This window comes from Berghia stephanieae, chromosome 15, assembly GCF_034508935.2.
Source record: "Berghia stephanieae isolate SIO BIC M18660-M18661 chromosome 15, UCSD_Bste_1.3, whole genome shotgun sequence".
Classification (NCBI taxonomy): Eukaryota; Metazoa; Mollusca; class Gastropoda; order Nudibranchia; family Aeolidiidae; genus Berghia; species Berghia stephanieae.
The window spans coordinates 19144238-19161899 of record NC_088374.1 but is presented as its reverse complement, the minus strand read 5'-3'; the positions used below and the strand labels follow the sequence as shown (position 1 = coordinate 19161899).

Here is a 17662-nt window from a genome sequence, read left to right as displayed (position 1 = left end):
CCCTTGTAAAGCGCTTTGAGCACGTTTAGTGGATATTGTGCTCAATTTTTTTATGTATTGAGGTCAGAGGTCAGCATCTGTCTCTATCCATAACATAAAGCTGTACAGCTATAAGGTCTTGTATTATGACAATCACCTTCTTATCGGAAGATCCTAGATTCGAATCCTGCTCTGAAAAAGCACGGCTCATAGTTGAGTCCTTGGAAAAGGCTCTTCATTCACATTCTCTCACTGTACCCAGGTGTAAAATGAGTAGGTATCTGGCTGTAAACAGCTTTGTCTATGTCAGAAAAAAAATTGTAATATTATCGCCTAACAAGTGCCATGCCTCGTCCTACGTGTTAAGTAAGTGTTGCTGTTGGCTAGGAAAGTGCTTTGAGCACATTTAGTGGATAGTGTGTGAAATAGAAAATCAGTTTTTTAAAGCAAGCACACCTGGAGCACATCATGTTTAACTCACTCAACCCTTACACCGACTATATCCGTAGCTTACCCGGGTTACTTTTACCCCATGCCTATTTATTACATTTTTCTTAGACAAATTATAGGCGTAGTATCAAAGCTTATGTTTTTAGTTTTTACATGTTAATGATAGTTGGAAAAAAAAACTATCTATACATGCTCATTTTTAATACATTTTTTTCCAATTTTGAAAAGTATCAAAACTCTCTAGGATTGAGTGAGTTAAAGTTTAATTTCTTCCATTTCCTATCTAAATTTTTCATTCCAGACCACTTTGGCAGTGAACAAGTTTGTGGCCGCCAACCTGGGCCAGCAGTTCGTGGAGAGTCCGACCGTTGATCTGGCTCAGCTGTACGAGAGTATGAACCCAGTTACTCCTCTCGTGTTTGTTTTGTCCACTGGTTCAGATCCCATGGGTGCCTTCCTTCGATTCGCCAAGGAGATGGACTACACTGAAAGGTGAAGACGAAGCTGTTTTGATGATGTGTATATTTGTAGAACATAATGTGCATCATCATTTTGATTATCATAGCCATCATTATCATCATCAACCTCAACATCATCATTATCATTAATATCATCATCATCATCATCATAATTATCATTATCATCATTATCATTATCATCATCATTTTCATCATCATCATCACTATCATCATCATCATTATCATCATCATTATCATCATCATTTTCATCATTATTATCATCATCATCATCATCATCATCATCAATCATCATATCATCATCATCATCATCATCATCATCATTCATTATCATCATCATCAATCATCATCATCATCATCATATCATCATCATCATCATCATCATCATCATCATCATCAATATCATCATCAATCATCATCATCATCATCATCATATCATCATCATCATCATCAATCATCATCATCATCACCATCATCATCATCATATCATCATCATCATCATCATTCATATCATCATCATCATCATCATCATCATCATCATCATCATCATATCATCATCATCATCATCATCATCATCATCATCATTCATCATCATCATCATCATCATCATCAATCATCATCATCATCTCATCATCATCATCATCATCATCATCATTCATCATCATCATCATATCATCATCATCATCATCATCATCATCATCATCATCATCATCATCATCATCATTTATCATCATCATCATTCATCATTCATCATCATCATCATCATTATCATCTCATCTCATCATCATCATCATCATCACTCATCATCATCATCCTCATCATCATCATCATCATCATCATCATCATCATCATCAATCCTCATAACACAAATCATTTTAAATAATAATCTATCTATTTTTTTTCTCTGATCCCCATCAATCCCAGAATCCAATCCATTTCCCTGGGCCAAGGTCAAGGTCCCGTGGCAGAGAAGATGATCTTGTCTGCCGTTAAAAACGGCGACTGGGTCTTTTTACAGGTGAGATAGACCTTGGGGATTTTGATCAACGATGTCAAAGTTTTCATAGGCCTGTTGAGGCAGGCTGAGTTTGGGGATGTTTTGTTTTCCTGTATTTTTCTTTCTTGCTTTTTCTGGCACTGTCTCTTACACACTTTTTGTCAGATTTCACTCAATCTCGTTCCCTTTGCTTTGTGAAGCGATTACTCTACCATGAGATCCATTAGTAGTAGTAGCGTATGGCTACACCTCCAAATGTACTTCGTCAACCGAGCTTCTAAAGTCTTCCTCCGCCCTAAGGATGGTTTCGTAGCGAGCTTCAAGTTAAGTGACTGGAAAGTGGAGGACGATGTGACCGCTGGTCTCTGGGGCTGCCTGACATTTCTGGCTGGTATCACTGTTTCCAAGTTTCCATCTGCACATATTTGATGCAGTTCTGCCATGTCCAGTAAAGATTAGATCCATTGGTAATCACTCACTCACTCAATCTTCTCCGTACCTGCTGGCACTTGAGGCGATGCAAGGGATCTCCACCTTGTCCTGTCAGCAGATATTCTTGGGGCCATCTCGAGGGACAGATAGACCCCTCTGTTGTAGGTCCCTCTCTACGGTACGTCTCCAAGTCTCCTTGGGGCGACCTCGCTTCCTCTTTCCTTGGGGTGTCCTTATCAGAGTGTCATCAGGTCTGCAACAACCATTGCCATCTTCTTCTCCTTTTAATGAGACTCTCCAGAGACTCAAATTCAGCTCTCGTTCTCGTGTCCTCATTTGAGATTGTGTTTGGCCAGAATATCTTGAAGATTGACATTTGTTTTGGAATACTTCAAATTTCTGGATGATATTCTCTGTGATATGCCAACATTCTGCAGTATAGAAGCTCATATTTTGTTTTTGTTTATGTTTTTTTGTTTGTTTGTTTGTTCTTTTTATTTATCTCAAAAACAAAACAAACAAAAGATAAATCTCTGGGAGTCCCGATAACTCAATTGGTAGATCACTCACTTTACATGCAAAGGGACCAAGATCGATCCTGAGTGCTGTCGAGATTTTTTTTTTCTGACCCCTCTGTCCACCCAGTAGTGAATGGGTAGCTGAATTTGTTAGATTTGGCGGAAAATACTATGTGATAGACAAGTGTCCTCTCCAAAGGATAGCAAGCAATTGATATTGTCTGTTTCACACTATAGAAGCCGGGATAAACTCTAGCTCTATGGGCCTAATAATGGGATCTGAAGGACTTCTTTATTTCATTTTATTTATCTCACACTAATTCTATCACAAATTTTTCAGTGCATGACATAATCAGTCGGCAGGTGAAAATCTTGGATTAGCATTTTTTTGCATTTTCTGAACGAATATGCTCCCCGAGCATTTTAATCTTTATTTGAAGTAAATTGGATGATTTTTCATGAAGTTTTGATATGGTCAGATGTATGGGAAAGGTATTCAGCAACTTTTCTCAAATTTCATACTTTTTCAATTTGACTAGCTGTAAAAAAATATTTAGAAGTTAAATAAAGCTTTGATATTTCCCGAAGATGTACAAAAAGGGTTGATTTAATCATTTATAACAAAAACTCATTTTGGATAAAAAATTGACCTTCTAACTAAACTTGTCGATATCTCAGTTCAAACCTTTTCACCATCCAACTGATTTTGTCATTCACTGTTACAAATTTTCATCGATCACAGAATTGTCATTTGGCCGCCTCCTGGATGTTGAGTATGGAGAACCTCGTCAAAGACATCGGAGAAAAGCCGGACGACATTCACCAGGACTACCGATTGTTCCTCTCATCCATGCCAGCCAAGCACTTCCCCGTGTCCGTGCTGCAGAACTCGGTCAAGGTCACCAACGAACCACCGAAGGGAATCCGAGCCAACATGAAACGAGCCTTCGGAGAGATCACTCCAACCTTTTTCGAGGAACACGGTAAAAAATTAAATGTATAGAAAAAAAAAACAACTATTATTTTAAAATTTGGCCAGAAAACTCCTCCTCCAAATATGGATTAATTTAAATGACCTTCAACTTGGCAAAAACTCTCAAACCTGGGGCTTCGAGAAGACCGATGTTTGAGAGTTTTTGACAAGATGAGGGTCATTTCAATTGATCGATATTTGAAGGAGGATTTTTCTGGCCAAAATTTTTAAATAATAGTTTTTTCCAGAGTCTGGCAATTAACTGGTGAAAGAAGGAAATGAAAACAAAACAAGTAAACACAGCGGAATCCACATAAAATCAACACTCTTAAAATCAACTTCTGCTTAACCCTCTCCTTACCACCTACAGCAAAATCGTCACATTTGTTACGATACAATATACATTTTTTCTTATTCAGATTTATTTTGTACATCACAAGATTTGAAGAATGATCTTTGTTTAATCAATAAGAACATAAAATTGTTTTGTAGAGAGATTGTTTGAGTTTTTAAAAAATCAAATTTTCTGCTGGGTAAGCCTGCCATTTTGGGAAAATGCTGAAATGATCGGTAAGGAGAGAGTTAAAGTCAACCCTCTTGTTGGTTCCAAATTTTTTATTCTCTGCCTTAACTCACTCAATCCTAGAGATTTGGCAACTGTTCAAAATTGGAAAAGATTGTATTAATCATTAAAAATGAGCATGTACATAGATAGTTGTATTCAACTACCAATAACATATTAAACTGAAACCATAAGTTTTCATCCTATGCCTATAATCTGTCTCATAAAATTGTAATAAATAGGCATGGGGTAAGAGTAACCCGGGGAAACTACGGATAGAGTCTATGTTAGGGTTGAGTGAGTTAATCTGTTCCATTGATAATGGACAAAGTCAAACTTGCTAAATGTGACCCACTGTATCAAAGCGGTATTATGTCGGGGTCCACTCGGTAAGGGAAGTTGAATTTATAGCCACAAATATCCAACTTGGGTTTAATTTCTGTACGTTATGCTGGAGTATAAAGACTATTTTTTGCATTGCAAAAACTTCCAAGCTCCAATTTCTCATCATTCTATCTCTAATTTCACTTTTTGGGGTCTGAATCATCCCGACATAATACCATTTTGAGACGGAAGGCCACAAATGTCAACCAATCTTTCTGGCTCGGCAAGATTAATTAGGATTTTTTTTTGGTATTTTATTGATGCCATGCAATTTAGGTAAAATATTCACCAATTGTACCAGCCAGATGAATCATGAGGGTATTTGATTGAGTTTAGTCTTTGAGTTAGTAAAGTTAAATCTTACATATTTTTTTTTTCATTTCTAGTGCTTGGTCTGGACTGGAAGAGAATTGTCTTTGGCATCTGCTTCTTCCACGCCATCATCCTGGAAAGGAAGAAGTTCGGACCCCTTGGATGGAATATCAAAGTAAGTATGAATATGAATATGAGTATGAGTATGAGAATGAGTATGAATATGAATATGAGAATGAATATGAGTATGAGAATGAGTATGAGTATGAATATGAATATGAGTATGAATATGAGTGTGAGCATGAGTATGAGTATGAGTATGAGTATAAGTATGAGTTTGAGTATGACTATGACTATGAGTATGAGTATGAGTATGAGTATGAGTTTGAGTATGAGTATGAGTATGAGAATGAGTATGAGTATGAGTATGAGTTTGAGTATGAGTATGAGAATGAGTATGAGTATGAGAATGAGAATGAGTATGAGTATGAGAATGAGTATGAGTATGAGAATGAGTATGAGTATGAGTATGAGAATGAGTATGAGTATGAGTATGAGTATGAGTATGAATATGAGTATGAGTATGAGAATGAGTATGAATATGAATATGAGTGTGAGTATGAGTATGAGTATGAGTATGAGTATGAGTATGAGAATGAGTATGAGTATGAGTATGAGAATGAGAATGAGTATGAGTATGAGTTTGAGTATGAATATGAGTATGAGCTTGAGTATGAGTATGAGTTTGAGTATGAGTATGAGTATGAATATGAGTATGAGTTTGAGTATGAGTATGAGTATGAGTATGAATATGAGTTTGAGTATGAGTATGAGTATGAGTTTGAGTATGAGTATGAGTATGAGTATGAGTATGAGTATGAGTATGAGTTTGAGTATGAGTATGAGTATGAGTATGAGTTTGAGTATGAGTATGTGTATGTGTATGAGTTTGAGTATGAGTATGAGTATGAGTATGAGTATGAGTATAAGTATGAGTATGAGTATGAGTTTGAGTATGAGTATGAGTATGAGTATGAGTATGAGTATGAGTTTGAGTATGAGTATGTGTATGTGTATGAGTTTGAGTATGAGTATGAGTATGAGTATGAGTATGAGTATAAGTATGAGTATGAGTATGAGTTTGAGTATGAGTATGAGTATGAGTATGAGTATGAGTATGAGTTTGAGTATGAGTATGTGTATGTGTATGAGTTTGAGTATGAGTGTGAGTATGAGTATGAGTGTGAGTATGAGTATGAGTATGAGTATGAGTATGAGTATGAGTATGAGTATGAGTATGAGTATGAGTATGAGTATGAGTATGAGTATGAGTATGAGTGTGAGTATGAGTATGAGTATGAGTATGAGTTTGAGTATGAGTATGAGTATGAGTATGAGTATGAGTATGAGTATGAGTATGAGTATGAGTATGAGTATGAGTTTGAGTATGAGTATGAGTTTGAGTTTGAGTATGAGTATGAGTATGAGTATGAGTATGAGTATAAGTATGAGTGTGAGTATGAGAGTGAGTATGAGTGTGAGCATGAGTATGAGTATGAATATGAGTATGAGCAGACCTGCGTCCTACTACGAAAAATTTGTAAAGTTACGAAATTTTGACTCCATTTTCAGAACTTAGTGAGATTCTCTAAGTCGTTAAAACTTGTTGAGGGGGGGGGGGGGGGGGGGGGGGGGAGTAGAAAACCTATCATTTGTCATGGAAAGATACATTTACTGTTGATAGCTTCTAAGTTACTACATGGTAATTTGTGTGTTTGGTCTGTTTTGATACTGGTCTGGTCACGGGCCTTGATCATAATGAGTGCAATGGTTATGGTGATGATGAAGAGAAGGAGGAGGAAGAGGATGATGATGATGATGATGATGATGATGATGATGATGATGATGATGATGATGATGATGATAATAATGATGAAAATGATGATGATGATGATAATAATAATGATGAAAATGATGATGATGATGATGATGATGATGATGATGATGATGATGATGATGATGATGATAATGATTTTTATCATATTATTTCCTCAGTACGAATTCAACGACAGCGACAGAGAGTGTGCACTCCTGAACTTACAGATGTTCTGTGCCGATGGAGTCATACCCTGGGACACCCTGATTTACATTACTGGAGAAGTACGTGGCCATTTTAGGGGATGACTGTGTGTGATGATTTTCAACCCATTTAAACATCAAAACTCTGTCAATTCTGCCTCAATCGGTGAACTGTAAATAAAGCTTAAAAAAAAAAGAAAGTTGAACTCTCTAGTTATAGTAAAATTAAAGTGTTCACGGCTAAAAATAGAGTAAACAACATGAATCAGTACTGAAAAAGAGTATACCTAACACAAAAAGTACCGGGCTACCATGGGTGATCCTGCTGACATGGCGGTTTTGTGCAAAAAAATATCCCAAATTTTGCAAGCTGAAAACAGCAAAATTTGCAAAAAAATTGCGGTTAATTTTCCTAAAAACCAATAAAGTAGTTCACGAAAGAGAAAGGTATTTGTTTGTTTTTTAAGGGTTAACGGCGCTTGCAACAAAAGTAAAAAAAAAAAAGAAGAAAATGGTATATTAAAAAAGAAACTACTCTTGATTAATTATCTTTCACGTTCTACACGAGCTATCAAATTAAAAGGGAAAAAAAATTCGTCTTTTTTTCTTTTTTTTTTTTTTTGCCTTTTGAAAAAAAAATTATTAATGTTTTTTTTTTTGTTTTGTTTTTGTTTTTTTTTCTTTGCAAAATTCGGAAAATTTGCACACACAAAAATTGCAGATTTTGCGGCCACAATGCAGATCAGTGATAATTTGCAATTCTTTGCGGCCGCAACGCGATGCAAAAAACTGCCATGCCAGATAATACAGCAGTGGGCAATGGCAGGCGATAACGTCCTCTATGGCTTAGTAAACTGAACTCAACATCAAATAACTTTGAATGTATATTATATATAATAATATATATTTTACTCAACCCTGCTCTGCTTTCCTCCTCCAACGAACAGATCACATACGGTGGGCGTGTCACCGATGCCCAAGATCAGAGATGTCTGCGTACCATTCTGAAGACGTTCTTCGAACCCGTGACGTTGGAATTAGATTACAAGTATTCTCCCTCTGGTAAGTCCTCCATGTCACTGTGACATTTCAGAATAAGTGATACAAACTAAGCTGTTAGAAGAGGTGCTGGATTGTAAAAAAGTCATAAACAAAAAAAGAATATAACATTTCTAGAAAAAAACGAAATACCAAATATGGAACATTTCGGGCTCCAAACTCTTCTTCAGTCATCAACAACAAAAAAAACAAACTAAAACAAATACATTATTTAAAAACCCAGATTGATCAACAGCAGACGTCTATCTGGGCTTTAATTGTTTTGCTTTTAGTTGTTGGCCGAAAACATTCCATGTTTGGTATTCTGTTCTTTTTTTAAGCGGAAATAATAGTAATAATAATAATAATAATAATAATAATAATGGACAATTATTATTATTATTATTATTATTATTATTATTATTATTATTATTATTATTATTATTTTTGTTATTATTATTATTATTATTATTATTATTATTATTATTATTATTATTATTATTATTATTATTATTATTATTATTATTATTATTATTTTTATTATTATTATTATTATTATTATTATTATTTTTATTATTATTATTATTAATATTATTATTATCATTATTATTATTATTATTATTATTATTATTATTATTATTATTATTATTATTATTATTATTATTATTATCATTATCACTATTATCATCCTCTATCAGGTATATACTATGCACCCCAGCTAGAATCTATCGGAGAATATCGTCAATACATAGAAGAGCTTCCTCAGATCGACCAGCCGGAAATCTTTGGCATGCACGAGAACGCCAACATCGCTTTCCAAATGAACGAGACGAATGCACTCATCGGCACCATTCTGGAGGTTCAGCCCCGCATGAGCTCCGGAGGATCTGGAAAATCCAACGACGAGATCGCGGATGAGCTGGCCCAGAATATTGCCGGAAAGTTGATGGATAAATTGGATATTGAACTCGCTGCTGCCGAGATGTTTCAGGTGAGTGGATTCTTGTGACCCGATTGAGTGGTTTAACATTATACTAACTTCGCGGAGATGTGTGTGTTGGACCCGCGATCTCAAGTAGTCGGGAAGAGAGAGAGAGCTCTAATAATGACTAGGGTTAGAGACGATCTTTTTTGGGATCGTGGATAGCTCGTACGGTAGAGTCACGCTCTCCCCGGCCAGGCGGAGTTGTCGTACCAGTAAGGTCACGGGTTCAAACCCCCATCACCGCTGCAAAATTTTTATTCTCTATTGTCTTCTGGCACTTTCCTACTCACTTCATCTCTTGTTGTTATCAGCATTATGTAGGGTAGTGTAAATGTTGCTGCTTGAAGCTCAAAGAAATAAATAACAATGTGACATTGAATGTAAGCTTCATTTTAATATACGGAAACAGATAAAATGGCTGTTACCCGAAACGTCCATATTATCTGTTTTCGTATATAATAAATTGAAGCTTACATTCAATTTCACATTGTTATTTACAACAATATACAGTGTGATATTGTGTGTGATACGTGTGTGCAGTTATGTGGTCTAATGGTATGACACTCGCTTTCAGATCGGAAGGTCCTGGGTTCGAGCCTCGCACAATGCATAGTTGAGTCCTTGGAAAAGGCTCTTCACTCACATTCTCTCACTGTACTCGGGTGCAAAATGAGTTAACAGCGTTGTCTCTGTCCACAAAATTGTAATATCACCTAACAGGCGATATGTCTCATCCTACATGTCAATTGTTGCTGTTGGTCAGGGACCCCTTGTAAAGCGCTTTGAGCACGTTTAGTGGATATTGCCCTATATTAATGCTCTAGTTATTGGGTTTTTTTGTTTTACTAAGCTGCAGGAAGCGGTGGATTGTAAATGATAATAAACAAAAGGAATTTGTGTAACAGCTTCCAAAAAGAACAAAATACCAAACACTGAATATTTCAGTTTCAGGCTCAAAACCCTTCTTCAGTCAATAATAAAAACATAAAGACATCCTCCATCTGCAATAATAATAATAAGATCAGATCACCATGGTTACAATTACAAATACAATTATTATCAGTATCACAATCATTGCATCGTTTCATCGTTATCAACATTATCTTCATGAAAGTGAAAGGTTCGAATTAATTAAAATCCATGGTGTTTTTGATGAGACTGTAATTTTGCTTTTTAAAATTATTTATTTAGTCATCTATGTATACATGGGATTATGATATAGTTTTAACACATTTATTTATTTATCTACTTCTCATGTATTCATCCATCATTTCATTTGAATAATCTGTTATTTTTACTCTGTCCAATGAAAACAGCCGGACGAGAAGGGTCGCATGAACTCTCTGACCACCGTACTTCAACAGGAAGTAGACAGATTCAACAAACTCCTCAAAGTCATCAAGGTATGTATCTTGCCCAAGGATACAGTAATGTCAGAAGCGTTGTCAGCGAATGGAATGTAAAATCTAAAAGTTCCTAAAAGAGCCAGTCAAAATATAATAAAAATTACAAGAATAAATATGGATCTTAAAGCAAAACAATACAAAAATGTGACCCACCGTATCAAAGCGGTATTATGTCGGGATCCACTAAATAAGGGAAATTGAATTCATAGTCTAGCCACAAATATCCAACTTGGGTTTAATTTCTGTACGTTATGGTGGAGTATAAAGACTATTTCTTGCATTGCAAAAACTTCTAAGCTCCAATTTCTCATCATTCTATCTCTAAATTCACTTTTTGGGGTCTGAAGCATCCCGACATAATACCGTTTTGAGACGGAGGGTCACAAATATGCTTATTTTGTCTGTTGTCGGATGAAGACCAAAGGCTGAAGTGCTTTTATCTATTTTGGTCACTTCAAAATCGCAGATATCTCATTAAGTGGTGGGATATTGATGCTGATCTCACAGTAGTTTTGACATCGGTAGTCATTGTTAAAATTATTCACAATAATAGGATTTTTTAAACTTCCATAGATGGTCATTTTTTTCCCCTCGGGACAAGAAGCATATGTCTGTATTATCTAAGATAACCATTATTTATTACTATTTTCAAATTTCTGGGACAAACCCAGAAATTCCAGGACAATGGGCATATATGGTACACATAGAGAATTCATGCTGACCTGGTGTGCTTGGTCTTCAACAGGCGTCTTTCTCTCCATTCCCATCCATCCATCCATCCATCAATCTACTCATCCATCCATCAATCCACCCACCCATCCATCCATCAATCTACTCATCCATCCATCAATCCACCCACCCATCCATCCAACCATTCATTTACAGTGTATTTATTCTTTTCTGTGTCTCCTTTTCAGAATTCTCTAGAACAGCTACAAAAGGCCATCAAGGGATTTGTCGTGATGAGTGAGGAACTGGAGACTGTCTACAATGCTTTCCTCAATAACCAGGTGAGGACGATGTATCTGAATCTGATGATCTGAATGTTACTCAAAGTCGACTCGACTCTGAGTAGATATTTGTATTCGAGGGTGGAAAGTGGTTGAATGTGACAGCCATTGTTGGTGTTTATGCTGAAGAATATAGATAGATACATCACCCCAAGTTATTGATACGTATTTAACTAACCATCTGTCTTCGTAATTAGATTGAAGCTTCTTTTCCACTTTATTTTTTTGTTCATATATATATATTTATATTCAGATGTATAACTATAATAGCAATTATCTCCCTTTAAAATGACATTTTTTTTTCCTCTAATTAAATGAAAATATGTTTGTAATTTTTATCCAAAATTCCAACATTTAAAGATATATACAAGAAAATTTATTTTCTCTAATGAATCAAATACATATTCTAAACTCTTCCCTTTTAAAGTCATTTCGAATCTATCATTTAGTTTTCAAAACCAGTAATGCAAAAGGAGTAAAATTACACTGAGCTTTTAAAAAAAAAGAGAAAAAAAAGGAGAAAAAATCCATTTGGCCTAAAATAATTGGAAATTTGTTGATGGAGTTTGTGGCAAAGTAATTTGAAAACTGTAAATATTCTGTCAACGCAGAAAGTCGAATGCAATCATGGGCTTGATTTAGCATTTGGACAATATTTTGTGCTGCTTTGAGTTTGAGAGTATTTCCATAACAACAATGAACCCATAACAATCAATATTATGGGTTATCAGAACTGCAAACAAGTGGGCGTCGGCATGTCTGCTTACATTCCATATCTGCGTTAATCACCCTTATTGAGTTACAGCTTTAACCTTGACACAGACCAGCAGCTCCACGGTGAAGGATGTGTCCCAACTAAAATACAATGCAACACACATTCCTTGTCCTTGCTTGGACAAAATATTTAGGATGAGGAATCTGTAAAAACGAGGAATACATGGAATTCGTACAAAGAAAATAAGGAAATTTGTAAATTTCAAATATTGAGATTAGTACGAGGAATCCGTGACACAAGCAATAATAAGAGGTTGAGGATTGTGTACGGCAGCTGTAATTCACTCAGTCATGTTGAACATGAAGTGGATTCTGTATAAAGTCAACACTCTTAAATTCAACTTCTGCTTAACCCTCTCCGTACCAACTATAGGAAAATTGTCACATACGTTACGATGCAACCAACATTTTTCTAATTCAAATTTCTTTTGTACATCATAAACTTTAAAGAAAATGAACAGAGTCTTGTAGAGCATGTTTTACTATGAATTGCAAGAACTGACTGCTATTATGTTTGAGTTTGAAAAAATCTATTTTTGTGTAATTTGGGTGTGAAGTTTTGGGGACAATCCTGAAAATGGCCGGTAAGGAGAGAGTTAAATTTAAAGCCAACACTTCATGCTGATACAAAATCTCCTGTTCCTTATCTGAGTGTGTTCCATTGACTTGATAATGGATGAAGTCATCTGTGCTAAGAGTCAACCAATCTTTCTGGTCCAGTATTGTTGACCTACTTCTTGGAATTCCACGGAAGAAGACTGCTGTATATTTTATGGATATTCTATTTTATTTTATTATATTTGATGTTTATTTTGCTTTTAATTAGCTACGTATTTTCATCAATGAGTTCATGACAGAGTATAAATCTGTGATAATATAACGATGAATGATGTGTAACATTATGACAATTTCCATTCAGGATCAATAAAGTATATCTTATCTTATCTTTACTTTTCTTTTCTTATTTTTCCAGGTGCCTGGAGTATGGGCAAATGCTGCCTACCCATCCCTCAAGCCTCTTGCATCATGGGTAAAAGACCTCGTACTCCGATGTGCCTTCATCAACAACTGGATCGTCCACGGACAACCCAAATCCTACTGGCTCTCCGGATTCTTCTTCCCACAGGGTGAGTCAAATTTATTATGTAGCGTATTTTTTTTAAATGAGCTTGAAAAATGAGCTTTTATTTTAGCGCAATATCCACTAAATGTGCTCAAAGCGATTTACAAGGGGTCCGTGGGTCCCAACAGCAACACGTAACATGTAGAATGAAACATGACGCCTGTTAGGAAATGTTACAAAATTTTTTTCTGACAGAGACAATGCTGTCAATGGCCAGGTACTCATTTTACACCTGAGTAAGGTGAGAGAATGTGAGTAAAGAGTCCAAGGACCCAACTTAACTATGCGCAGAGCGAGAGGCTCGAACCCAGGACCTTCCGATCCGATAGTGAGTGTCATACCACTAGACCACATAGCAGCGCATTGCAACTGATAGGTTTAGTGTTGTTGGTTTTGGGTTCAGTAGAGATCAGTTTTTCCTGACCCAGCTGAGATTGAATTGTTGAGTCTGTGTTAGTGTTAGATAGGGTGGAGAGCACTTCTAATAAGACTTTTGTCCTATTCCAAAGGATAGCAAGCAATTGCTATTGTCCATGTCACGTTATAGAAACCGGGATTAACCGTGGTTCTATTGGCCTAATAGTAATAGCTCTGAAGGACTACTTTTTTCTTTTTATACAATCACAGATTTATACAAATTGGATTCAGTAGTCTGATGTCACGCCGCCCGGCAACGGCGGCCATCTTGGTTCTAAACAAAGAAAATCTTTACTTTTTATTCTTCATGCTGGCGAGAACTTTTCATTCCCTTTTCATATGCCTTGTGATCAGAATGTGTAAAAGTCAAAACATGATCAAATTGATGGGGTTTTTTTCCTCTGGATACGCTTTTAAGCTCGCCGGAGAAATATTTCATACGGCGTCCGCCATTGTTCCGATAGTTTAGAGCCAGTGTTACTAAGTTACCATGCGTCATTAGGAAGGAAGTGATGGTACGACTATTGAATCCTATTTAACACAGTTGTTGCTTATCTTTAAGTTGGTAGTCTAGACATTGGAGAGAGAGAGGGAGGTGGGTAAAGTAATGTTTTACTGCAGTGCAATTTACCTCAATACGCTTCAACAGTCGTAACGTCATGTCCCTCGTAATGACGCATGGTAACTTAGTAACTGGCTCTAACCTAGTGGAACAATGGCGGACGTCCTTATGAAATATTTCTCCAACGAGCATAAAAGCGTGTCCAGAGGAAAAAAAACTTATTATAAATCTGATCATATTTTGACTTTTACACATTCTGATCAAAAGACATATGAAAAGTTCTAGCCAGCACGAAGAATAAAAGGTACAGATTTTCTTTGTTTAGAACCACGATGACGCCGTTGCTGGGCAACGTGACATCAGACTATTGAATTCAATTGGATAAATCAATTATACTAAATTTCCTCTTCCATTTCTGTATCTTACACTTTAGGTTTCCTGACGGGCACGTTACAGAACTATGCCCGTAAGTACAATCTTCCCATCGACCACCTCAGCTTCCAATTCAACATGGTGGCTGTGTACAGAGACCAGGCAGAGGTGACCACACAGATGGAGACGCTCAAATTTGGAGAGGAAATCCCAATGGATCAAGAGGTAAGTTTAGTCTGATGTGATTTTAACTATAACTATGATTCTTTTTTCAATAGGGAAGAAAAGTCGTGACAACACACCCTCCACTCTTTTGGTTCCTAAATCATTGGAAGTGTGTATGTAACCAGTCCTTCGGAGTATTAATAATCTGACATGGCGGTTTTTTTCAAAAATAAATCTCAATTTGCGGTGCTGCACTGCGGTTTTGTTTGTTTTTTTGTTTTTTTCGATGACTATGATGTTACTAGTGTGCAATCTGTGTGAGTGTGTCTATGTCAATATTGTATTTTTATAAATTTGTAACCAAAATGACAAATTGCCACTTTTTTTAGGACAATAAAGATATATTATTATTATTATTCCCTTGGAATAGACCCTAGAATCAAATTTCCCCTATGGGATGAATAAAGGGAATTTATTTATTTATTTATTTCCCCTCTTTCTTTCCTCCCGTTAACAGATCACATTACCAGATGACGGTGTTTTGGTTCACGGTTTGTTCATGGATGGATTTAGATGGGACTGGGATACCATGGTCTGTACAGACTCCATTAAAGGTGAGGGTCAAGGTCACACGTATTATAGTATAGGGAGTCATTGATCGACTGGCATTTTAGTTCTAAGCATGAAATTAAATTATCCGTCTGGTGTAGAAGTTGAAGTCCTCCATTCCCTGCAGGTCAAATGAGAAATTCTAAAAAAACTTTTTTTTTTTAACTTTAAGGCCACTGTTATGTTTTTTGTTGAATATTGTCAGGTCACCTCTTAATCATCACAGTCACAACTTTAAGAGTATTTTATTTATCCTTTTGATACGGTAATGATTAAATTGAAAGAATGACTCCACTACGGTATAACAAAGAAAGTATTGGACTGGAACCCTCAGGGCAGAAGATCAAGGGGAAGGCCTCGAGGAACATGAAGAAGAATTAAAGAAGCTGATATGTACAGAGAAGTGATAAGACCTGGAACGAGATAAAAAAAAAGTTAGCTCAGGATAGAGAAGGATGGAAACTGTTTGTCTGTGGCCTATACCCTGACCCAGGGTGAAAAAGGCAATGATGATGATGATAGAGAAGGATGGAAACTTTGTTTGTGGCCTATACCCTGACCCCGGGGTGCAAAAGGCAATGATGATGATGAATGATTAAATGAACTTATTTATTACTGTGGATCGATTGTCTGATATATAATATTTCCTTTCCCGCCACCCTCAGGCCAAATGAACTCCAGCGTTCCCATGATGCATATGGAACCCATGATGGACTACGAGCCAGACGAAGCCCTTTACTCGGCACCGTTATACAAGACTGCAGAAAGGGCTGGTGTGCTCTCAACTACAGGTAAATATTCTTCCCCTCCTTTTTCAATAGTTTTGATCCATCTAATTCTAATCAAACCTTTTTTAATTCACTGGTGAATGGGCATGATCTATATTACCTTTCCATGTGCTCGAGGTCATTAGTCATTAGTCACATCACCTAAAAGTTCTATAAAGGTCAATTTTCGATTAATTTTTCGTATTAAAAAGAAAATACTCAAAAAAATGGGGAAAGGCTGATCGAATTTGTTTTAATAATAATAATGATGATGATGATGATGATGATGATGATAATAATAATGAAAACAAAAGCCAACAATTAATAAAACAACTGCGATGATTGCGCACATATAAAAATTTATATACAAGTACAAGTGACATGTTTCATTATCCATCCCTTGTTTTTACCCGACTCACTCTTTCCTCTCCACAGGTCATTCTACCAATTACGTGGTCGCCGTCCAGCTTCCCTCCGACAGACCACAAGACTATTGGATAGCGAAAGGAGCCGCCTTGTTGTGTCAACTCAGTGAATAGAATTAACATATTTTATTACTATTATTATTGTCATTAAATGACATCTTCTTTTAAATGAAAAATATAAATGAACAATTCCATCGTAGACAAATTCATTATCATAAAGTTAATTTTAGTAAAAATGGTTTTATTATTACATAAATAAGAAACTGATAACAACTGGGTTCTTTTTTCTTTTTATTGTACCATACTTGCAATACTGAAAAAGAGAGAAAGACCATTTAACAATAAAAATACTACTAGTATAATATTTGAGATTTTTAACAACATGGACAAAAAAATTATTTTTTCAATATAAAAAGATACTAAAAATGTATTTATTATGATATTTGATTAAGAAAGGCTAAACTTGCCAGTTACGTCACAACAAATGAAACGGTCTGTTCGCATTATTAATATTTCGATACTCAGGGGGTTTTTTTTTGTTTTGTTTTGGTCGTTTAACATTTTTGAAAACATGGGTATAAGTAAGTAGGTCAGGCCAAAAAAAAAAAAGTCTGAAATCCAATTCTAACAAATTAAAAAGAGCCTGAAACGTATTTTGAAGTGTGACCCAGTGCCTCTAAATGGTATTAATGACGAGATGGTCTAGATGCTGGAAATACATTAAAATCCAATTCAAAAAGCCGGAAATCTTGCACCCACGAAAAAGTAAATTTAAAAACAGTTTCATATCAAAGACAGATAATATTTGGTCTGAAAATATATATGATAATTAATATATGAATTTAAT

At 35.8% G+C, this 17662-nt stretch overlaps 1 protein-coding gene across 1 annotated transcript in view; it reads left to right on the top strand.

Annotated features, from left to right (window-relative positions):
- LOC144960516 (dynein axonemal heavy chain 6-like) overlaps positions 1-17454 on the top strand; it is a 122682-nt gene extending 105228 nt beyond the window's left edge. Inside the window, 14 exon segments of the mRNA XM_078893699.1 lie at positions 731-921; positions 1830-1923; positions 3595-3835; positions 5158-5258; positions 7139-7243; positions 8110-8224; positions 8899-9191; positions 10502-10588; positions 11509-11601; positions 13349-13502; positions 14911-15074; positions 15532-15628; positions 16289-16414; positions 16826-17454. Coding sequence (XP_078749825.1) covers positions 731-921; positions 1830-1923; positions 3595-3835; positions 5158-5258; positions 7139-7243; positions 8110-8224; positions 8899-9191; positions 10502-10588; positions 11509-11601; positions 13349-13502; positions 14911-15074; positions 15532-15628; positions 16289-16414; positions 16826-16929 — 1965 coding nt within the window. The 3' untranslated portion in view covers positions 16930-17454.
- Positions 17455-17662: the final 208 nt, after the last annotated feature.